We start from the raw sequence: 25,759 nt of genomic DNA, 5'->3' as shown, positions 1-25,759 counted from the left end.
TCTTCCAGCTCAACTCCTAAGCACCAGTTTTGGTCGGAGGTGGCCTGCCAAAAGGGCAGGGGTGAATTTGCACTGTCATCACTTCGAGGCTCTCTCGGCAGTCACATACCGCGAAGGGCTGTTTGCTCCACCGTCCAGCGCTGACCCAGTGGCGGCTGTGAGAGAGGGTGTGGTGCCGGGTGTCGCTTGACAGGCGGCTGCATCTGTTGGTGTCTGCGCCAACAGAGAGTCCCGGTGCTTATCTTCTGCAAAGCGTCGGCAGCTCCTGATGGACGCAGTAAATGGTCAATCCGGGCTTCGTGGCTGTTCGGTCAGAAGAGGCGCTACTACAGGTGCTGGAGCGGCTGTATTTCCATCGGTGACAGCTGCAGCGGAGGTTTCCACCTCCATGCCAGCAACGAGGAACACCATCTACGTAGTTGCGGAAACTTCATCTTTGATTGCAGCTGTTCCTTCCTCGACGAATTCCATCTCTACTACTGCCATCGCTCCCACAGCAAACGCCGCCTCCACCGCTGCTCCTGCAAAAGCCACCGCTCCACCTTCTGGCGCTGTGGGAAGGAAGGCTCGGGGGCGCTCGGTGTCTGAAACCGGCCCTCGGGTGCTCTTTGTGGGGGACTCCCACATCGATCTGAAGTTCCAACAGTCAGAAACTAAAAATGAACTTGATCAACCTCACCCACAACATCCAACAGTCAAATTTACGCTGCATCATCTCTGGCCCACTACCTTCACCCCGATATGGAGGCATAAAGTTCATTCGACAACTCCACATCTGGTTAAAAGGTTACTGTCACTCCTTCAGTATTCCATACACTGACAACTTCACCACATTCTACAATAAACCACACCTTTTCAGATCAGAGTTTACACCTAAATAAAACAGGTTCCCATCTTCTAGCTATGAACATTGATCTCACCCTCTCCACTCCTGTAAAGTTTTTGTCCAACCACTACACACCCGCTCAAGTCAAAACACCCTCTCTGACACATCATATACCAGCACATATTATCCAGAATAAATGACAAACATTTCCATCCATATTTACATACCCTTACTATTAGATATATCCGGCCCATACACATAACTCCTAGTACAAGACACATACCCATAAACTCATGATCAAACCTTCCCGTGAAACTGAACATGGCTCTTTTAAATGTCAGATCACTTTCAAATAAATTTCTTCTCATTAATCATCTGATAACATTAGATAACATTAGATTAGATAACATTGACTGTGTCTTTAACTGAAGCCTGGCTTGGTGCAGATGCACGAATTGTTCTCACTGAAGCATTGCCCCCTAATTTTATTTTTTTTATTTTCTACCAAGGGAGGTAAAAAACAGGGTGGAACAGCTTCAATTCAACAATCATTATCAGCACAAACATTAAATCCAACAACCCAATCCCGCATTGCTTTTAAAAACATTTTATGATTTCTTTGAGTGTGAGCTTTTAGACATAGTAAACTACTCTCTTCAGATGGGTGTCTTTCTTTCTGCCTGTCACGCTAACAAATCTTGCCATGCGATTAATTGTCTCCGAAATTATTGGGAGACAATCCTCTCCCTGAGCCGTCACCTTATCGTGGTGGAGGGGTTTGTGCGTCCCGAAGATCCTAGCAGCTATGTTGTCGGGGGCTTTATGCCCCTGGTAGGGTCACCCATGGCAAACAGGTGTCTAGGGGAGGGACCAGACCAAGCACGGCTCATAGACCCCTATGACGACGACAAACCTGGGCATAAATGTTCCCTTGCCCGGACGCGGGTTACCGGGACCCCCCTCTGGAGCCAGGCCTGGAGGTGGGGTACGAGAGCGAGCGTCTGGTGGCCGGGCCTTCACCCATGGGGCCCCACCATCCGGCGGCTCAGGGGGGGGAAGCAGTGCTCCATCAATACTGTGTACAGTGGAGATGGGGAGCTGCTGACCTCAACTCGGGACGTTGTGGGTCGGTGGAGGGAATACTTGGAAGACCTCCTCAATCCTACCAACACGGCTTCCCATGAGGGAGCAGAGCTGGTGGACTCAGGGGTGGACTCTCCTATCTCTGGGGCTGAAGTCGCTGAGGTGGTCAAAAAGCTCCTTGGCGGCAAGGCCCCGGGGGTGGATGAGATCCGCCCGGAGTTCCTTAAGGCTCTGGATGCTGTGGGGCTGTCCTGGCTGACACACCTCTGCAGCATCGCGTGGACATCGGGGGCAGTACCGCTGGACTGGCAGACTGGGGTGGTGGTCCCCCTTTTTAAGAAGGGGGACCGGAGGGTGTGTTCCAATTACAGGGGAATCACACTCCTCAGCCTCCCTGGTAAGGTCTATTCAGGGGTCCTGGAGAGGAGGGTCCGCCGGATAGTCGAATCCCGGATTGAGGAGGAGCAGTGTGGTTTTCGTCCTGGTCGCAGAACAGTGGACCAGCTCTATACCCTCTCTGGGGTCCTGGAGGGGGCATGGGAGTTTGCCCAACCAGTCTACATGTGCTTTGTGGACCTGGAGAAGGCATTCGACCGTGTCCCCCGGGGGCTCCTGTGGGGGGTACTCCGGGAGTATGGGGTACCGGACCCCCTTGTACGAGCTGTCCGGTCCCTGTACGACAGGTGTCAGAGCTTGGTCCGCATTGCCGGTAGTAAGTCGGATTCGTTTCCGGTGAGGGTTGGACTCCGCCAAGGCTGCCCTTTATCACCGATTCTGTTCATAACTTATATGGACAGAATTTCTAGGCGCAGCCGAGGTGTTGAGGGGATCCGACTTGGTGGCCTCAGGATTGGGTCCCTGCTTTTTGCGGATGACGTGGTCCTGTTGGCTTCATCTGGTCGTGATCTCCAGCTCTCGCTTGAGCGATTCGCGGCCGAGTGTGAAGCGGCTGGGATGAGAATCAGCACCTCAAAATCTGAGACCATGGTCCTCAGCCGGAATAGGGTGGATTGCCCTCTCCGGGTCGGGAGTCAGGTCCTGCCTCAAGTGGAGGAGTTTAAATATCTTGGGGTCTTGTTCACGAGTGAGGGAAGGATGGAGCGTGAGATGGACAGACGGATCGGTGCGACGTCTGCAGTAATGCGGACTCTGCGCCGGTCTGTCGTGGTGAAGAAGGAGCTGAGCCAGAAGGCGAAGCTCTCCACTTACCAGTCGATCTACGTTCCTACCCTCACCTATGGTCATGAGCTGTGGGTCGTGACCGAAAGAACGAGATCTCGTATACAGGCGGCTGAAATGAGTTTCCTCCGCAGGGTGGCCGGGCTCTCCCTTAGAGATAGGGTGAGGAGCTCGGTCATCCGGGAGGAGATCAGAGTAGAGCCGCTGCTCCTTCGCATCGAGAGGAACCAGTTGAGGTGGCTCGGGCATCTGGTCAGGATGCCTCCTGGACGCCTCCCTGGTGAGGTGTTCCAGGCACGTCCCTCTGGGAGGAGACCCCGGGGAAGACCCAGGACACGCTGGAGGGATTATATCTCTCAGCTGGCCTGGGAACGCCTCGGGATCCCCCCCGCAGAGTTGGCAGATGTGGCTGGGGAGAGGGAAGTCTGGGCTTCCCTGCTTAGGCTGCTGCCCCCGCGACCCGACCCCGGATAAGCGGCAGAAGATGGATGGATGGATGGAAATGATCTAAAAACAGCGTTGTGGAAATTTCCTATTCCACAACGCGACGATTCCGTGCACGAGGATGAGATGTGTGTGTTGTCATGTGCATAAGGATTGGAAGCAGAGCTTCCATAGAACCCAGGCGGGATGCTGGGTTAGGGTTAGGTATCTGAGCGGGTACTGACCCAGGGTTAGGGTTAGGTATCTGAGGGAGAACTGACCCAGGGTTAGGATTAGGTATCTGAGCGGGTACTGACCCAGGGTTAGGATTAGGTATCTGAGCGGGTACTGACCCAGGGTTAGGGTTAGGTATCTGAGCGGGAACTGACCCAGGGTTAGGGTTAGGTATCTGACCCAGGGTTAGGTATCTTAGTGGGAACTGACCCAGGGTTAGGGTTAGGTATCCCAGCGGGAACTGACCCAGGGTTAGGGTTAGGTATCTGAGCGGGAACTGACCCAGGGTTAGGGTTAGGTATCTGAGCGGGAACTGACCCAGGGTTAGGTATCTCAGTGGGAACTGACCCAGGGTTAGGGTTAGGTATCTGACCCAGGGTTAGGGTTAGGTATCTGAGTGGGAACTGACCCAGGGTTAGGGTTAGGTATCTGAGTGGGAACTGACCCAGGGTTAGGGTTAGGTATCCCAGCGGGAACTGACCCAGGGTTAGGGTTAGGTATCTGACCCAGGGTTAGGTATTTCAGTGGGAACTGGCCCAGGGTTAGGGTTAGGTATCCCAGCGGGAACTGACCCAGGGTTAGGGTTAGGTATCCCAGCGGGAACTGACCCAGGGTTAGGGTTAGGTATCTGACCCAGGGTTAGGGTTAGGTATCTCAGTGGGAACTGACCCAGGGTTAGGGTTAGGTATCCCAGCGGGAACTGACCCAGGGTTAGGGTTAGGTATCTGACCCAGGGTTAGGTATCTCAGTGGGAACTGACCCAGGGTTAGGGTTAGGTATCCCAGCGGGAACTGACCCAGGGTTAGGGTTAGGTATCCCAGCGGGAACTGACCCAGGGTTAGGGTTAGGTATCTGACCCAGGGTTAGGGTTAGGTATCTGACCCAGGGTTAGGGTTAGGTATCCCAGCGGGAACTGACCCAGGGTTAGGGTTAGGTATCCCAGCGGGAACTGACCCAGGGTTAAGGTTAGGTATCTGACCCAGGGTTAGGGTTAGGTATCTGACCCAGGGTTAGGGTTAGGTATCTGACCCAGGGTTAGGGTTAGGTATCCCAGCGGGAACTGACCCAGGGTTAGGGTTAGGTATCTGAGCGGGAACTGACCCAGGGTTAGGGTTAGGTATCTGAGGGGGAACTGACCCGGCGTTGGGAAGGGTTTCTGAGGCTGACTCAGAGTTTTTATGTTGCAGAAAAATCCCTCATGTTCGCTCACTTTGCCGTTTAAGTGATGGTGTTGAGCCTGAGGAGGCATTTTTGAGGTTTTCTCTGTTTTTCTTGCAGAACCGGTGGAAATAGCAGATTTGGTTTGGAGTTGTTGACATTTCATGCACATATACTACTTGAGCATAGGGCTGATGCGCAGTTCAGCTCAGATATGTCCGATAGCGGCAGTGTGTGATGTTGTCGGACAGATTTTCTGAAAGGTTTGTGGAAGCTGAAGAATGTTTGTGTTGGGCTGTAGTTTGACTTTACAGACGGATCCTAAAATATCTGGACGGCTGGGAAAGTATGCAGCTGCAGGACGTGCTGGACTGGAAAGCTGAAAGGAATCAATTCCCTTTTCTGTTTGGCTCTGGCGCTCATGTTAGAAGTTTCTTTACTTGCTGTGTAACGCGAAGCACGCGTGGCGGGTTGTTGACCATTTGATTGTTTCTTCTTAGTAAATAGATTTAGCTGTTTTTCAGACTTTGACTAACAGAATTCTCCTCTGAATAAATAAATGTTTTCACTGCAGACCCTCACATCTCAGCAGGAACTATCACGTAAAGAAGGATCCGTAGAGCAGAGTTTGTCCTACACTGTCCACAGTTTTATTTAAACTCTTTATTTTCTTTCAGAGTTCTGTGAGTAGTCATCATCCAGCCTTCGTCATCTGCATCCTGAAGGAGACTACTCAAACTCAGTGTAAACAGGGCAGGGCAGCTTGGTCGGGAAGGAGAGTATGCCTGAGGCTTGTGGTTGCTGTCGGAGTGTTAGCGCTTCTGGGTTTGATCATTTTCTTTCTCACGCTGCTGTTAAAAACTTCCCATTGATGCTGCAGCTCATGTTTGCTGCTTCATCGTGTGTTTAATGAAGGAAAAATCTGCTTTGCTGCAGATTCTACCTTGTCTCTCATGCTTGTGACGCATTATAACGAGGTTTGGACTGCCGAGACTTTGGGAATCGCAGGACCTGGTTCTGCTGCTGGCCCGGTTCACACTTTTCTTCTGCTCGAGTCCTGGATCAGTCTGGAGCTCAACTTCCAGACTCCTCCGAGGTTAACTGGCCGACGTCACACTGCGGATAAAAAGGTGACATTAAAAGCCTGTTGTGTGTTTCAGGTGGAGCAGTCCAAGGTTCTGATCAAGGAGGGAGGCGTCCAGCTGACGCTCACTATCGTGGACACGCCGGGGTTTGGCGATGCAGTGGACAACAGCAACTGGTAGGGGACGCTAATGAAGATGCTTTTAGCTTCACCAGGCAGCTCTTTACCCACCAACATGTCTCTTCTCACAGCTGGCAGCCAGTCATTAACTACATCGACAGTAAGTGTGAGGACTTCCTGAACGCCGAGTCGAGGGTGAACCGCAGATCCATGCCGGACAACCGGGTTCACTGCTGCCTGTATTTCATCGCGCCATCTGGACACGGGTAGGTTCTGCACCACATGACCACCGGAGACTATGTCTGGGAGAAACTGGATGGATGAAACTCTGTGTCGGAGACAAACAGGCAGCCAGTGTTTGTGACCCACAAACGTTATGTAACCCTGTTCTGCTCATGCTCAGTAGACTTCTGCTCACCATCACTGAATGGGCCAATCAGAGCGGAGCCTTGGATGCTCAGAGGAACTCGTCTTTCAGCAGCAGATTTAAGCTAAAATTTATTAATGTGGAATTGGATCCATCCTGGATTGTTGATGCAGAGATTGGTCACAAGAGGTGTTTAAAGTTTCACCAACATGTTAATAATTCATGATAATGACACATTTCTAACGTAGGAGTCTTAATGTGGCTCCCGTCACATTACCACCTTCAGGCTGTGAAGCAGATAAACCCTTCACTGTTAGTTAGCAAATAGCTCTTTTATCCTCCACTCATCTGGCTGATAAATGTCCAGCGACCAGTCCAATAACCCCCCCACCCCGCTGCATGCTCGTGTTTGGTGCCGTGGCTTCTTTCCCCCGGATGCCTCACAACGTCCAGCTTTCTCAGCTGCTTTGTTCAATTCAATTCAATTCAACTTTATTTATATAGCGTCAAATCACGGCAATGCCATCTCAAGATGCTTTACAGACAGAGGGGAAAACATAATGAAAGCCAATTCATAACAGCCTATATAAGGAAACCAACAGATTGAGTTGAGTCCAACTCAATCTCCCATCCTGAGCAAGCACACTGGCAACAGTGGGAAGGAAAAAACTCCCTTTTAACAGGAAGGAAACCTCCGGCAGAACCCGGCTCAGGACAGGCAGCCATCTGCCTCTGCTGTGTGGGGGGAAGAGGACAGAAAGACAACAGACAACAGGAACTGCTACTCCCGGCCAGGGAGACCTGCTGAGACAGGAGACATACATGTTAATGATGCAACACTGTTATTGGGGGGGTAAAAGAGAGAGATAAAGAGAAAGAAGCTCAGTGTATCAGGAAATGTCCCTCAGCAGTCTAAACCTATAGCAGCATAACTAAGGGATGCTAACCATCCCTAGCTATAGGACTTATCAAAAAGATAAGTCTTCAGCCTAGTCTTAAAGGTGGGGAGGGTGTCTGCTTCCCTAACACTAACTGGGAGCTTATTCCATAAGAGAGGGGCCTGATAACCAAAGGCTCTGCCTCCTGCTCGGCTCTTTGAGACTCTAGGAACCACAAGTAAGCCTGCAGTCTGCGAACGAAGTACTCTGCTTGGTATATAAGGAACTATGAGGTCTTTGATATATAGTGGTGCCTGGTTGTGGAGGGCTTTATATGTAAGGAGAAGGATTTTAAATTCTATTCTAGATTCAACAGGCAGCCAATGAAGAGAGGCTAAAACTGGAGAAATATGATCTCTCCTGCTGGTTCTGGTCAGGACTCTGGCTGCAGAATTCTGGATCAGCTGAAGGCTTTTCAGGGCATATTTAGGACAGCCCAGTAATAGAGAGTTACAGTAATCTAGTCTCGAAGTAACAAAAGCGTGAACCAGTTTTTCTGCATCACTCTGAGACAGAATGTCCCTAATTTTGGCTTTATTACGTAAATGAAAGAAGGCTGTTTTAGTAACCTGCTTAATATGTGGGCCAAAGGACAGGTCAGGGTCAAATATTACTCCAAGGTTTCTCACTGTAGCACTGGAAGCTCAAGTAATGCCATCCAGGTTCATTACAAAACCGGAAAATTTAGCTCTGAGTTTTTCAGATCCAACGAGAATTACTTCAGTCTTATCTGAGTTTAAGAGGAGAAAATTTCTAGACATCCAAGTCTTTATGTCTATGTGACAATTTTGTAGCCTATTGGGCTGATTTGTTTCATCTGGTTTAAAGGATAAGTATATCTGAGTATCATCTGCATAACAATGAAAGTTTATTCCATGCTGTCTAATAATTTTGCCTAAAGGGAGCATATATAGCGTGAAGAGTACTGGTCCAAGTACAGAACCTTGAGGAACTCCATGACTTACTGTAGTTTGGGAGGAGGACTTGTCATTTACATGAACAAACTGAAGTCTATCAGATAAATATGATTTAAACCAGCTTAACGCTGTACCTGTAATTCCAACCACCTGTTCTAGTCTTTGTAACAGAATGTTATGATCGACTGTATCAAATGCAGCACTAAGATCAAGCAAGATAAGTACGGACACACGTCCTTTGTCTGAGGCCATAAGAAGGTCATTAGTAACTTTCACCAAGCGCTGCCAGTGTTTGGAGACGATTTACGACTTCGATCTTCATCCTTCTGTTATTTCTGTGTTCTTCTGTGTCCTAGTGAACACTAAACAGCTGTTTATCCACCGTAGCAGTCATGTCAGCAGCGTCGTTGCAATACACATAAAGGAGAAAAAATACATTATTGCACAACTGTTTACGGAGCAGCTACTCATAATAACAATAACAATAATAATAATAATACTAATAATAATAATAATAATAATAATAATAAAAATAATAATAACAATAATAATAATAACAATAATAAGGATGATAATAATAACAATAATAATGATAATAATAGTAATGATGAATTTTATTTATAAGGGGAGCAGCTGTAACAGAGCTGGGAGCTGCAGTATGTCTACCGGCCTCCATATAGGCTCACTTCACAGAAGTCCTGCTTCTTACTCTGCGATGGACATCATCCGCTCCGTTTGCTTCTTCACCTCTTCTTCCTGCAGCTGTAGTTTTCTGTGGCCCTCTGCTGGCGACCTGATGAACTGCATCTCAGTGCATCACGTTTTCTTCAGACTCATCCTCGTGGATTAATTCTCCCGATGAGTCACTCTGACGACCCACATACAACCATTTGCTCCCGTTCAGCTGAAGTGCAGATTCATGCTGTCACAGCTTCTTTCATTTGATTGGATAGAAGATACAAAGCCGTCCTCATGCTGGACTTATTTTAGACATTTTAAACTAATTTTCTTTGCGATTTCTGCGATGGACTGGCGAGCTGTCCAGGGTGTACCCTGCCTGTCGCCCAAAGCCGGCTGGGATAGGCTCCAGCTTCCCCGCGACCCTGAATTGGAATAAGCGGTTCGGAAAATGAATGAATGAATGAATGAATGAACTAATTTTCTTTGGTTGCATCTTCACAATAAAAGGTCGTGTCCTGTTTCTATCCTCTCATTCAAAGGTGAAAGGTCCAGGTCGAAACTGAAAGGAAAACAGGTGTTTGTTAAATAAACAAGGTGCTTCTCGTGTTTTCTTTCTTCAGCCTGAAGCCGCTGGACATCGAGTTCATGAAGAGACTCCATGACAAAGTCAATGTGATTCCTCTTATTGCAAAAGCCGACACTCTGACCCCCGAGGAGTGTCAGCTGTTCAAAAAACAGGTATTTATGGGTTTATATGTCCGATTAGTGGCCAGGCTTCATCTTATTGCAGACCTGAATAAAACTCGTTGTTGTTTTAGGTTGGAGTCAAACTCTCCTAAACTCTTTTACTTTCCACTGTAAAAAAAGGATAGAATTAAGTCTATCGTAGTTTCGTTCTGATTAGTTTGTCCTGTAAAGTAATTCTGAGTTTCTCTGCTTTCAGATCATGAAGGAGATACAGGAGCACAAAATAAAGATTTATGAATTCCCCGACACAGACGATGATGAAGACAACAAGCTCATCCGAAAGATCAAGGTACTGTCCTGCTGAGGACCCCCCCCCCCCCATCCCATCCCATCCGCACCTGGCTCCATGGGGGGGGGTAGGCTGAAACACGTTTCACACGACATGAATTAATAAGAGAAAAATGAATGTTAATAATTAGAACATAGTCGGCAGGGATGTCCTGGTCTCCCCCAGGCCTCGTGGGCCCCCTGGTCTGCCTCTGATCTTTGTGGGGGGGCTGGTTGCACTTACATAGTCACTCCTCACTATTCATCCTGATATATTGCTCCACATTTATTAACCTGCAGCGGATGCAGCCGTTGTGTCGTCCAGCGAGTTTAATCACCAACTTCATGTTTGTCTGGACGATGTTTTTCTTTTCCTCCTCAGCTCGTCTTATTCTCGTCTCCTGATAATGGTCGCTGTTGTTTCTGGGGAGACGTAGCAGGTGGTGTTAGGTTTCCTTGCAGGTGGAGCAGCTTGTCTCAGACTGAGCTCTCTGCTTTGTCCATGTTCCCTTTTTCTCTCTTCTCTTTCTTTTCCTCCAACCACTCGTCAGGTCCAGCATAAATCTGTAAATTCAGCAAGAGTGAAATTAGGAAAATAAAGAAAACTACTCTTCCACCCCAAGTCCCAGGTCCTGGGGGCTGCAGGAGCAACCATCACGTTTTCAGGGGGTAACTTCATGTAGGTAATACAAAAATAGACGTGTGCGGTATCTACAGAAAGTCCACACTCTTAGCTAAAAGCTCATAAAACTCTTTACCTTAACCACCAAACACAGACCGGACAATAAACAATTAAAACACAAAGTGAACAAAGTCTGCAGAAATACATACCCAACATAATACCTTGTCCATCCAGCGGCATGGAAACGAAACACAACCCCACACACACACCACACACCCCCACACACCCACGACACAACCCCATCACACACCCCCACACACCCACGACACACACCCACAACACAACCCCATCACACACCCCCACACACTCACAACACAACCCCACCACACGCCCACCACACACCCACGACACAACCCCATCACACACCCCCACACACCCACGACACACACCCACAACACAACCCCATCACACACCCCCACACACTCACAACACAACCCCACCACACGCCCACCACACACCCACGACACACACCCACAACACAACCCCATCACACCCCCCCACACACTCACAACACAACCCCATCACACACCCCCACACACCCACGACACAACCCCATCACACACCCCCACACACCCACGACACAACCCCATCACACACCCCCACCACACACCCCCACACGCCCACGACACAACCCCATCACACACCCCCACACGCCCACCACACACACCCACAACACAACCCCACCACACGCCCACCACACACTCACAACACAACCCCATCACACACCCCCACACACCCACGACACAACCCCATCACACACCCCCACACGCCCACCACACACACCCACAACACAACCCCACCACACACCCCCACACACCCACGACACAACCCCATCACACACCCCCACACGCCCACCACACACACCCACAACACAACCCCATCACACACCCCCACACACCACGACACAACCCCATCACACACCCCCACACACCACGACACAACCCCATCACACACCCCCACACACCCACGACACAACCCCATCACACACCCCCACACACCCACAACACAACCCCATCACACACCCCCACACGCCCACGACACAACCCCATCACACGCCCACCACACACACCCACGACACAACCCCATCACACACCTCCACACGCCCACCACACACACCCACAACACAACCCCATCACACACCCCCACACGCCCACCACACACACCCACAACACAACCCCATCACACACCCCCACACACCACGACACAACCCCATCACACACCCCCACACACCACGACACAACCCCATCACACACCCCCACACGCCCACGACACAACCCCATCACACACCCCCACACACCCACAACACAACCCCATCACACACCCCCACACGCCCACGACACAACCCCATCACACGCCCACCACACACACCCACGACACAACCCCATCACACACCCCCACACACCCACAACACAACCCCATCACACACCCCCACACGCCCACGACACAACCCCATCACACGCCCACCACACACACCCACGACACAACCCCATCACACACCTCCACACGCCCACCACACACACCCACAACACAACCCCATCACACACCCCCACACGCCCACCACACACACCCACAACACAACCCCATCACACACCCCCACACGCCCACCACACACACCCACGACACAACCCCATCACACACCCCCACACACCCACGACACAACCCCATCACACACGCCCACGACACAACCCCATCACACACCCCCACACGCCCACCACACACACCCACAACACAACCCCATCACACACCCCCACACGCCCACCACACACACCCACAACACTACCCCACCACACACACACCCCACACGCCCCCCCCACACACCCACCATACAACCCCACCACAACCCCACCACACACTTACCACAACCCCACCAGACACACCCCACACACTCCCCCACTCACACCACACAACCCCACCACACGCCCCCCCCACACCCACCACACGCCCCCCCCACACCCACCACACAACCCCACCACACGCCTCCCCAAACAAGCCCACCACAACCCTACCACACAACCCTACTAAAAACAAATAAAAAACAAATTAAAGGATTTTTTTTTGTCTTGTCCAGCATGTAAGCAAGCAGACTGATGTTCTGGATGTTCTGCTGAGCAAATTTATTTTGCCAAGGGGAACTTTTATAGATGTAATGATCCCCTTGTATTATTATTAACTAACTATTAAATAGTTAATAGTTAGTTACAGAGTTTATGCTGCTGGACCTGACCGGAAAGGACAGGAAAGGGGCAGAAAGAGAACAGAAAAGAGAACATAAAAAACAAACAGATCAACGCATACACGTATATGCACATACATACCCACCTACATATATATGTATATACACTCGCACATACAGTATATACATATACATATATATACACACAAACATACATACATATACATACATATACACATACATATCCATGCACATACATATAGACATATACATACATACATATCTACACACACATACCCACTCAAACACATAAATATATACACCCACACAAGCCAACTCTAGATTCATGGTCCCTGTGGAGAACAAAACCATTGACAATCAATTGACAAGGAGGACCAGAAACTAGCAAGTTAAATCAGAAAGACAGAAAGAGAGCTTCCTGCTGTTAATGAATAAACTGGCTGGATGACTCAGTGACTGTGACACATGCAGAACATTCATGCAGAACATTCAGAGTGGAACGTGTTCAGAGAAGAGAGATCATGCCAATGTGACCCCGCCCGCCTACAGCTAGAGGAAGGCCAGGAGAACCCAGAGACCCGGGTAACCGACAGTCACCCCCAGGTACAGATCCCAACCCCCCCACTCCAGAGCCAGCCATGCATCCGCCCAAGAAGTGGCGAAGGAGGTGCCCAACCAGAGTCCCCCGCAGTCAGGGGGAACAGGCCCCAGCAGGCCCAGGCCGGCAAGGGCTGATCCCACCGGGCACCGGCCCCCCAGGGCAGACAGAGCGCAGGCCCCAGGGCCCCAAGAGCCCGTGAGCAGCCCCCCGCCCCCGCAGGCAGAGGGCACAGCCCACACCGACGGAGGACCAGGATCCCCAGACCGCCACCCAGCGGCAGCCAGGTCGCACCCCAGCGCACCAGCTGCGCTCCCCGGGTACAGGACACCACCCCCCCACCACCAAACCACACACACATATACATGCATACCCTCCCTCCCCCAACACACACTCCCCTCTCAGCCCCCATCCACACACCCCTCCGCAATCCACACACATCTCCCATCACATACACACCCCCACCCCACCTCTACTCACTCACCCATACCAAGTCACACAAACCCCAACCGACCCCGCCCCCACACACACTCACACCCCGCCCCCACACACACTCACACCCCGCCACCCCATCCCTCTACTTCTACCCAACCACACATGCCCCACCAAACACCCCTCCACCACCCACAGCCCCCCCACAGACACCCTCACTCCTCCAACACAGGCACACCCCATTACATACAACCCACCCACCAACATACCCCTCCACACACACACACACACACACACATCTACTCATCCGCACACATCCCTATCCCCTCACCCCCCTACCCACCTATATCCCCAACCCTAATCCCCCCCCAGCCATCCCACCATCCATCTGTAACCCCATACACCCACTCCCACACATCCTCACCTCACCCCTCCATCATGTCCCATGTGAGATACCTCAGAGGGGGCAGAGGACAGGATGGCCCCGATCAGGGCCCCCATAATTACCGCCCACCACTCCCAGCATCCCCCCCACCACCCCACAGATGCAGCTGACCCAGCACCCCCCCAGGGCCGGCGACAACCCTCCTACAGCCAGGCCAGCCCAGACTTAGGCCTAATGGACGGCACTCTTCCCCCACCCGTACCCCCCCCAGTAAAGCCCCGAGAGCAGGGGCATGAGAAGACCCTATCGTCCCTGCCTCCCCCCCGCTTATGACTGATTGTGAAGTATGTATTAGTTGCAATTAAAACTGAGGGAAGTGCCACGCGGTGTTGGGAGAGGGACCACCTAAGCAGCCCCGCCCACCATACACCGCATGCTCCCCCCCTAATCATGTGAGTCGTCAGTGTTTTGGTGTTTGGTGTCTAAGTGTAATTAAAACTGGGGGGTGAGCCGAGGCTGGGTGCAGCGATCAAGACCACCTTGATGGCCTTTCTCACCACCCAGCGCCACGTGCACACCTCCCAATACCCTGCCTGTGTGTGATGGGGAGCGGGGAGGAAGAGGGGTTGAGGGATTTAAGTCTGGAGGAAAGTGAGCTTTCCTCCAGAAGGTGAGCCGCCCGCAGCACTGGGCATGCCCCCTACTCCCAGGGCCCCCCAAGGACCAGGACAAGCCGGGGACAGCCATCCCCGTAACCAGAGCCTTCGGCGACTCTAACCAGAGAGTCATCACTGACCCAAGAGGGGACCAACTCACCACATGCAGAAGGGGGGCACGAGGACAAAGAGGAGGCGGGGCGGCAGAAGGGGAATCCCAGACCGATTGTCCACCGCCCCCTCACTCACAGAGGACACCCCCACCTGGGGACATGAAGTCCCCCCTTGTCCACACATCGGCACCTCACACTGTCTCAGCACAAACCTACAGCCACACACACACACACTTCCAGACACATTCAGGTCCACCCAGCCACCCGTTCAGCCCACCCTTAAAACCATCCTCCTGACCCCCACGTCACATCCAAATCTCTCCCCCCCCCCCCATCCATCATATCTACACTTATCCACCAACCTACCACACACATGCACCACCCACTCCCCCATACATACACCCCTGCCCCCCCCCCCCACACACACACAGACAGCACGCCCCCCCTCCTCCCCCCCCACACACACACCCGTATACATGCACCACCGCCACTCCCCACATACACGCATCACCTCACTCCCCTACACACACGGCACTACCCCCCCCCACAGACACCACGACACCCCCCCCCCACACACACACGCATCATCACACTTCCCCACCCACACACATCCACATACCTATGTACCGCCACCAGTCCTCAACGCACACCCCCTACACACATCCCTCCATACACACTCACATCCCATCCACACTATCAAACACCCCCCACTCAACAAGTCCCAGGGTCGCAACCAGGCACCAGAGCACGTACCTGCCCGCCGCCGCAGCGGCAGGTCCAGGTCAGCCCAGCCCCCCCCCCTCCCCCCCCCCGGCACAAGCTGACCCTCCACCCCCAAGAGACAAGGGACAACCCCGGGCACCGGAGCCCGGGACCCCGCCCAGCCCACCCCATGGCGGCACAGGCGCCCGTTACGGAGTCACGCCCGCCAACCCGTCCCCCGCCAGCGACCTCGCCCCGCCGCCGCGCGGCAACTCCAGCCGCCGGCCCATCCAGGTCCACAGTAGGGCTAGAAACCTAGCCCCCCCAGCAGTGGAGCAGTCAAAATCCCCCCCCCAGGAGCCCACCACAGACCCACAGCCCCCAGAGAACCCCAACCGGCCACCAACCCCGAGCGCAATAAGGTCACATTCTCCCCCCATACTAAGTGATGGAGCTGATCACAGGGGACCAGAGGGAATAAAGTTCAGCTGACTGATCTCTTGAGGAGGCAGACATCATCTCCATACTGATGTGATCTAATAAGAGATTTCTGAACTGCTGGATACACAGACTTTGTTTGCTTTTCCAGTTTAGAAGGATAGTTTTCTTTGCGATACATAAACTGGTGAGGATTAAGTTTGCAGAATTAAATTCTATGTTAATTTCACCCAAGTGACCCAGTCGGCCCAGTTTGGGGTTTGTAGGGATGTTACATTTGAAGCAATTTGACAGATCTTTACATACCTGAAACCAGAATTCCTGGACAGGTGGGCAAGACCACAAAGCATGGTAGTAGCTGTCAGTCGTGTTGCCAGTGCAGTGTGGACAGATGTTTGATTGTGACAGACCCATCCTGAACATCCTGTGTCCTGTATAATGACTTCTATGCAGAATTTTAAATTGTATTAGTTGCATGTTTGAATTCTTAGTCATTGTAAATGTATCTGAACAGATTTGTGACCATTCATTTTGGTCAAAGTTACTGGATAAGTCTGCTTCCCATTTAGAAGTTGGGAGACAGATGGAATCGTCTAGCTTTGATAGTAATCTATATATTTTGGATAACAGTTTCGGGGCATTGAGATTTAAGAATTCTGCAGCCCTGATAGGTAGCTGCAAGTTTAATTGATCAGGGGTGTATTTCTCACCTATAATAGATTTAAGTTGGTGGTATTCTAAGAATTTTGTGCTGCTGATTTCATATCGTGAAGTAATTATATCAAAAGGGAGAAAGTTCCCGTTTTCTATTAAATGTTCTAACTGTTTTATTCCTTTATTCTTCCACTGAGGGAAGTTTATCATTTTCCGGTTTTGCTGGATGTCGGGATTGTTCCAAATAGGTGTAAGTTAACATGGAATAAGCAAGGACTTGGTTAGTTTAAGAAATTCCCACCAGGCCATTAGTGAGGAGCTGATATTAATGCTTTTAAAGCATTTTTGGCGTTTGACAGCTGTGCTGATAAATGGCAGGTCTGAAATTGCCACATCCTCACACATAGCTTCTTCTATATTAAGCCATGGTTCATCTAGATAGCTAGGTTTAAGCCATTTAGAGATGTATTGTAGTCTGTTGCTTATAAAGTAATTTTGGAAATTAGGCAAGTCTAAGCCACCGCTATCTTTAGTCTTCTGGAGTGTTTTTAGACTAATCCGTGGTGGTTTGTCTTTCCAGAGAAATCTAGTGACATGAGAGTCCAGCCATTTAAACCAGGTGGAGGGAGGTTTAATGGGGATCATTGAAAACAGATAATTGATTTTAGGTAGAATCATCATTTTTATAGTTGCAACTCTTCCCATTAGTGATATGGGTAAAGATTTCCACCGTGTGAGATCGTCCTCAACTGTTTTTAGTAGAGGGACATAATTTAGCTTTGTAAGGTCTGACGGTCTGGGTGAGATGTTTATTCCCAAGTATCTAATATCTCCTGACTGTAAAGCAGTGTCAGGAGTATTATGGAAGGAACAGTTGATGGGTAGAACGGTGGTTTTAGACCAATTAATGGAATATTCAGAAATTGATGAGAATGTATTGATGAGTGTGATTGTCTGACAGATGGATGATGGTGAATTTTGAAGGAAAAGTAAAACATCATCAGCATAAAGACTGGTCTTATGCTCCATATTTCTACAGTTAATGCCTTTAATGTCTTTGTTTTGTCTAATGCTAGCTGCTAAGGGTTCAATAAAGATTGCAAAAAGTGAGGGGGAGAGTGGACAGCCTTGTCTGGTGCCTCTCTGCAATCTGAAGCTGTGAGAAGTTTGATCATTTGTCCTGACGCATGCATTTGGATTGCTATACAGTATCTTTATCCAGTCGATAAACGATGAGCCAAACCCGAATTTTCTTAATGTTGCAAATAAGAATTTCCAGTTCACCCTGTCAAATGCTTTTTCAGCATCTAGAGAGATTATTGTAGTTTCCAGGTTATGTATGGTGGCATAATCAATTAGATTTATTAGTCTGCGCGTATTAGTGGTGGAATGTCGTCCCTTGATAAATCCTGTTTGATCAGGATGTATGATAAGTGGAGTTATTTTTTCTAGTCTTGTAGCAAGCACTTTACTGATTATTTTAAGATCTACGTTCATTAGTGATATTGGACGATAACTAGATGGGAGTGTGGGCTCTTTTCCTGGTTTTAGTATTACTGTAATACTAGCCAAATTCATGTTTTGAGATATTTGGCCTTTTTCCTTAATTTCTAAAACCATTTTATAAAAAGTGGGTGCTAGTATAGACCAAAATTCTTTATAATATTCAACTGGAAAAGCGTCTGGTCCTGGAGCTTTATTGCTGGGCATGTGTTTTAAAGCTTCATGTAGTTCCCCTACTGAAATGGGTGCGTCCAAAACCATTTCCTGATCCTGTTGTAACTTTGGAAGATTGAGGTAGCTGAGAAATTCCTCAATGGTGTTGTCTGGTGGATCTGTTTCTGAGGAATATAATGTTTTATAGAAATCCCTAAATGTGTCATTTATTCCATCAAGGTCATGGAGGATATTTCCTCTTGAATCTTTAACAGAGGAGATGGTTGTTTTCTCCTTGTTTGCTTTTAATTGATTTGCGAGAAATCTTCCAGATTTGTTGCTATGTTCAAAATTCTCTAAGCGAAGTCTTTGTAGCAAAAACTGGGTTTTTTGGTTAATTATTTCATTCAGCTCTAGTTTAGCCTTTCTTATGTGATTCAGAACTTGCTCTTCTGGAGAAGCCTTGTAGGCATCTTCTAGTCATTTTATTTTAAGCTCTAGTTCAGATATTTTTGAACTCTCCTTCTTTTTCTTATGTGATGAAAATGAAATTATTTTCCCTCTCATTACTGCTTTTCCTGCCTCCCAAAGAACACATGCTGATGTTCCTGGTATGTCATTGTTTTCTATATACAAAGACCACTCCCGTTTGAAGTAACTGATAAAATCAGGATCTTTAAGTAATGATGTATTAAGTCTCCATTTGCTATAAGATGGTTTAGTTTTCTTATTCATTAGGGTAAATGATACTGGTGCGTGATCACTGATAGTGATGGAATGGATTTTAGTTTCTGAGATATTGTTCATCATAGAGCTGTTAGTGAGGAAGTCGTCTATTCTGGAGTATGAGTGGTGGACAGATGAAAAGTAAGTGTACTCTCTAGCAGTGAGGTGTTGTGAGCGCCAGACATCACAAAGACCAAAATCCTCCATATATTGTTTAACAACTCTTGCTGACTGCCAGACCCTATGTTTCCCTGCTCCGCCCCCCTTGTCCATCCCAGAGTTTAAGGTCATGTTGAGGTCGCCCCCAATGATAAGTGTATTATCAAGGTGATCATATAGTAAGGAGAAGAAGGAATGAAAAAAGGAGGGGTCATCAGTGTTTGGGCCATAAATATTTGCAATGCATAACTTCATGTTTAGGATAGATAATGTCATTATTATGAATCTTCCACCTGGGTCTAAAATTATATTATTAGCAGTAAAATGAATTTTCCTGTTTATCAGAATGGCTACTCCTCTTTGTCTTGAGTTGAAGCAGGCCGAGTACACGTGAGGGAACTGTGCTGTAGAGAGTACGTTAGCTGTTGTTTTTAATAAATGAGTCTCCTGTAGCAGGACAATGTCTGCCTGTAGATCATTCAATCTGCTAAACACCTTCAACCTCTTCTCCCTGGAACCAGCTCCCCGTATATTCCACGTAACAAACCTCAGGGTGGTCATGCTCAAGCTACTGAAGTGTTTCTATAAAAGTATGTGTGTGTTTGTGTGTGTGCAAGCCCACATTAATGCATGCATGCTGCGTGTAGATTGTGTGCGTATATAAGTTCATCTGTGTGTACAATGTTCCTATATGTCTGTCCACATGCTTAGAGTGTGTGTGAGAGTTGGGGGTGAGTGTTGATGTGATTAAACGTGCTCTGTGTTGTAGGTGTGTTATGTGCATGACATTTAGTGTCTGTGTCATGTGGATGTACGTGCGTACCCTACCTATTATTGTTGGTATGGCATAATAGAATGAAAGAGCAGCTAGAAAGGAAAGGAGTGAGAAAAGCAAACAACTACAACTACACATAAAAAGAAATAGCACAAACAAAAGAGCAAAAACAAAACCCTAAAAGGGAGGGGAAAGAGAAAAAAAGGCAAAAAAAACCAAAACAAAACAAAACAAAAGCAACAACAACAGCAAATTTACAAAGACTGGCAGTAAATGTACAGTTCTGGATGACCATAATTAATGTGCTTATAGCAGATTAACATGTAAATTTAACAATAATTAGCTGTATGAGTGATAGATATTACCTGAGGTTAGTAGAGCCAGGGGGTGGTATTTTTGTCACGGTAAAGCTGTCCATTGACGAACAATTTGTCCACCGCGATGACTGCACGGGATCCTTCGTCTCTGAGCTTTTTTCGGATGGGAAACAGGACTCTGCGTCTCTCCAGAATCTCTTTGGGAAACTGATTATTTACACTAAAATCGGTCCCGCGGAGTTCCGGACCTCGATCCCTCACCTGCTCTTTCTGCTTGTAGCTCACGAACTTGGCTACAATCGGTCTCGGTCTGCGGCTGTCCGGTCTTTTCCCACCTAAGCGATGAACTCGGTGAAATGAGATGTTCCTCACCGCGTCTTCGGGTAGCTTCAGCTTGGTTTGGATAAATGATCTGATTGTTTGCTCTGGATCCTCTTCTTGTTGCTCCGGGATTCCTGCGAAGACCAGGTTGTCCCTCATGCTGCGCGCCTGGAGATCGATCACAGTTTCCTTTATTTTTTTATTTTCCTCTGTGAGTCGAGTCATTCCCTCGTTGAGAGAAGTCACCGTCTCCCTGAGGCTGGCGTTCTCTGCGGCCAGAGACTCCACCTGCTTCTGGCTGAATTCCAGCGACTCCCGCAGCGACTGAAACTCCCGGTGGAGAACTTCCAACAGGCCCAGACGAGCGTCGAAGCTGGCGAGATTTTTGTCAATGGACATCAGGATGTCCGAGGTGTCGTCCCCGTTAGAGGACGTCGCTCCGGGCGAGTCTTCTTTCCGGCTTCTCTTGGAGGTTGAAGCGGATCTGGGCGCAGACGGAGTCGGTGTTTGGCTTGTCTTGCCCATGACGATGCGGTGGAAACACTCGTCAATAAACTCCGACAAGCTGGTGAGATCCTCCTCGCTTTGCTCCAGAGTTTACCTTGAATAAGACTTTTTAATTATTTGCTTCCAGAAACAGTTTTAAGATTATATTGGCAAGAATATGATGTAGAATGAATATTTGTTTTAACGCGCCTTGACTAAATCTGCCGTCTCGCAAAATTTACGTCACTGCCACATCACTTACCTGCGCCTCTCTCCTTACCTGCCGCCTCTCTTTTAAAGTAAATCCTAAAAAGAACAGGCAGCCAGTGCAGTGTGGCTAAAACAGGATAAATGTGCTCTGTCTTATGTGTTCTCGTCAGCAGACGAGCTGCAGCATTTTGCACCAACTGCAGACAGGACAAACATTTTTGCGTGACACCAAAGTAAAGAGCGTTGCAGTAATCGAGCCGTGTTGTAATAAAAGTGTGAATTACTGTTTACAATATTACAATATTGTGCAAGAGGGCCCAAATCAGCAGGAAAGGACCCACTAGCACCAGACCTGAAAACCAGAACTTCTGTCTTCTGCCCATTAAAGTGAAGAAAATTCAAGGCCATCCAGGATATGAGCTCATTAAGACAGTTTAAAAGTTTTTGTAGGGAATAAGAGTCCTTACGTTTCAGGCAGACATAAACCTGACTGTCATAGGCATAGAGATGGAAAGCACAATGTGCTACCTAATGACTGACCCAAGGGGAAGGATGTAAAATGAAAAAAGGAGAGGCCCCAGAATGGACCCCTGTGGGACCCCACATGAAAGAGGAGCAGAGGATGACTGAAAATGGTCCAGTTTAACTGAAAAAGTCCTTTCAGACTGGTAGGACCTGAATCATTCCAGGGCAGTACCACAAATACCAACCCAATGCTCTAGACGTGTCATCAAAATGATCCACTGTGTCGAAGGCGGCTGTCAGATCCAATAACACCAGGATCACATGGTCACCAGAATCAGTAGTGAGTAATAGATCATTAGGGACCTGAGGGCTTTAGATGCCCAACAATCTCATCAAGAAAAGACAAGGACACCGGTTCAAACTGGTAAAAAGCAGAAGAACAGGGGACAGACACTGATGGGCCAAAGATAGAGGAAGGTATCGGAGACAGTCATCACTTTGTCTACAAAGAAATTTAAAAAGCTTTCACATGCCTCAAGTGAGGGATCGACACTACTGTTTTAAATAAGGTCAGAAGCTTATGGCGGTTTGACACGACAATATCAGAGAAATATTTCCTTCTCGTATTTCTCACAGTTTTCTGATATTGATGCCAGCAGTCCTTTAAAATCTGGAATGATACCTGGAGTTTGTCTTTCTTCCATTTTTGTTTTGCTTTTCTGCATCTGACAGTGCAAATGGTTTCATCCAACCATGGCTCAGATTTGGTTTCAGGGAGTCACGGCTCCAAAATTGTTTGCCAGGTGAAGTGGAGCTAAGAACTCAGTTTATTTGTATCATGACTCTCAGGAAAGACGTAATCTGTGAGGAATAATGATGGAAACTGACCAGCGGTGGAAGGGTTAAACACACGGTTCATGCAAGCAGGAGGTTTAAAAACACTGCTGGGCAGGATGTTGTTGAAAATCACCAGTGAATGATCAGAGAAGACTGCATCACAGATCTTTACATTAGATACGGTCAAACCAGAAGCTAAAACCAGGTCCAGTGTGTGACCCTGGTCATGTGTGGGTCCACACACACTGTGTCAGGCGAAAAGTGTCAATAAGGCTTAAGAAGTCCTCAACCAAAGGTTTATCAGGGCAACATACATGTATATTAAAGTCCCCCATGATAAGAACTCAATCATATCCAGGCATGATAACAGTCAAAAGATCAGCATCCTCATTTAAAAAGACCTTGTGGTCTTTAGGAGGGCGATATGACGGCGCACAGTACAGGACATGAAGAACCAGCTCAAAGACATGGAGTCCAAAGCTGGAGAAGGCTGCAGATGAACTGCTGCTCCATGTAGGACCTCTCCAAGCTTCCTCTTCATAAAATCAGCTGATTCTTCCAGATGAAGCGGTGAGCAGGGGAAGGGGGGAGGGGTGGGGGGGAGACTTTGCCAAACCGTACCGAACTTTGCTGAATTGTGCCAAATAGATCCTGCTGTCTTGTCAGAGTGCTCAGTTGTTCTTGAGGGGTTTGATCTGGTGATACTTTCTGAAATCTCTGTGGTTTTTCACTTAAAACCTTCTTTCTGCCCCCTCGCTAGCCGTCACCCCGCTCTTATTAAAAATACTTTTAGCTCTATCGGCCCTGTCATTATGTCCATAAGGATTTCCTGCCTGTCATCAGAATGTGTTCCTGCTGCCTTTAAGCTTTTGTCCAGCATCAGCTCAGTTGCTGACAGGAACATGACGATATCATCACATCACCCTGTGCTTGCTTGGCTCCCAGTTAGTTTTAGGACCTGACAGATTTTGTAATACTTTTTAAAGCCTTAATGGTTTTGGCTCCGTGGTACTGGTCAGAGTTGTTGCACCAGCAGCTCCAGCCAGGACTCTGAGGTCCTCCTCACAGCTCTTACTGGAGGTCCCATCTGCCAGACTGGAATCCAGGATGATGGAGCTTCTCTGTTGCTGCTCCTAAACTGGTATGTCTTCCTCATCACATCAGAGCTGCCCAGTCCGTCTAGACGTATAACATACCTTTTTTTGCTGGCATTTGATCAAAACCTTTTAAATTGTGGAGTTTTGTTGGTTGTTGCTTTATTGTTCAGCAGTTTGGCAGCTGCTGCTGTAAAATGTGCTTTTTAAATAAACTTGAACTTGAACTGTGTTAAACTGAAAACTATCTGGCCATCTCTTTACTAGAATCTCTGTAACTTTGTTCTTCACGTCACTTTGCACAGGTCCTGTCCACACATTGAGGTTTTCTGGGTGTTTTTGTCAACAGAAGTCATTTTTAAAGCTTTTATGTTTTATGAAATACAAAAGCTATTTAAGTGAGGAAATATAAAAATTATCTCATGTTTCATCTTCAGTTACTTTAAAACAGTAACATCTGTTATGATGATTTAATTTCAGATAAAATCCCACAAGTGTTAGCTTTGATTTGATACCAAGATAGTTTATGTAGCGTGTATAATCACAGAGGAATATGCAATTATTTTTGGTTACGTAATTTTCACACCAAAACCTTCAAAAGACCCTTGGAATGGAAGAAGCTAAATGATGAAGAGCGACCTGATACCCATAAAGCTCCTCTCGGCACAGCGCAGCAGCCAGACCACCGTTCTGCTGGTATGATGCTGGACAGGACCTTTTTTGTTTTGTTTTTTTACGCGTTTTTCAGCAGGCAGACAAGGAAGTGATCAGCTCTGCTGCAGGACCAGCCTGAAGCCACATGTTTACTGTCACATGTTCATGTCTGGTGATGAAGCGTGTGGAGGGGAACACGGAAAACATGATGGAGACTGGAGGTTAAAGTACAAAAATGACCGTTTTGGCGGTGCATGGATTTTTCTTATTTTTTCTTGTTTTGAATAGAAATGAAGTTAAAAAAAAAAATCCAGACATTAATGAAGGCTGAGTTTACAATATTAATGTCTTGAGCCTATCCCAGCCAGCAAGAGGCAGGGAACACCTGGACGGGAACACCTGGACGGAAACACCTGGACGGGGAACACCTGGAAGGGGAACACCTGGAAGGGGAACACCCGGACGGGAACACCCGGACGGGAACACCTGGACGGGAACACCCGGACGGGAACACCTGGACGGGAACACCTGGACGGAAACACTTGGACGAAAACACTTGGACGAAAACACTTGGACGAAAACACTTGGACAGGAACACTTGGACGGGAACACCCGGACGGAAACACTTGGACGGGAACACCCGGACGAAAACACCTGGACGGAAACACCCGGACGAAAACACCTGGACGGAAACACCTGGACGGGAACACCTGGACGGGAACACCCGGACGGAAACACTTGGACGAGAACACCTGGATGAAAACACCCAGACGAAAACACCTGGACGGGAACACTTGGACGGGAACACTTGGACGGAAACACTTGGACGGGAACACCCGGACGAAAACACCTGGACGGAAACACTTGGACGGGAACACCTGGACGGAAACACTTGGACGAAAACACTTGGACGGAAACACCTGGACGGGAACACCTGGACAGGAACACTTGGACGGGAACACCCGGACAGAAACACTTGGACGGGAACACCCGGACGAAAACACCTGGACGGAAACACTTGGACGGGAACACTTGGACGGGAACACCTGGACGGGAACACCTGGACGGAAACACTTGGACGGGAACACCTGGACGGAAACACTTGGACTGGAACACCTGGACGGAAACACCTGGACGGGAACACCTGGACGAAAACACCTGGACGGAAACACCTGGACGGG

At 48.6% G+C, this 25,759-nt stretch overlaps 1 protein-coding gene across 1 annotated transcript in view; it reads left to right on the top strand.

Annotated features, from left to right (window-relative positions):
- LOC306771054 (septin-7-like) overlaps nucleotides 1-25,759 on the top strand; it is a 91,183-nt gene that overhangs the window by 37,520 nt on the left and 27,904 nt on the right. The window contains exons 4-7 of the mRNA XM_079260087.1: nucleotides 6,064-6,164; nucleotides 6,239-6,373; nucleotides 9,631-9,748; nucleotides 9,954-10,046. Of these exons, the coding sequence (XP_079116213.1) occupies nucleotides 6,064-6,164; nucleotides 6,239-6,373; nucleotides 9,631-9,748; nucleotides 9,954-10,046 (447 nt within the window). The remainder of the gene's footprint in view (nucleotides 1-6,063; nucleotides 6,165-6,238; nucleotides 6,374-9,630; nucleotides 9,749-9,953; nucleotides 10,047-25,759) is intronic.

This window comes from Telmatherina bonti, assembly GCF_933228915.1.
Source record: "Telmatherina bonti genome assembly, chromosome: 2".
Taxonomy (NCBI): Eukaryota; Metazoa; Chordata; class Actinopteri; order Atheriniformes; family Telmatherinidae; genus Telmatherina; species Telmatherina bonti.
This window is presented reverse-complemented; position numbering and strand designations above follow the sequence as displayed.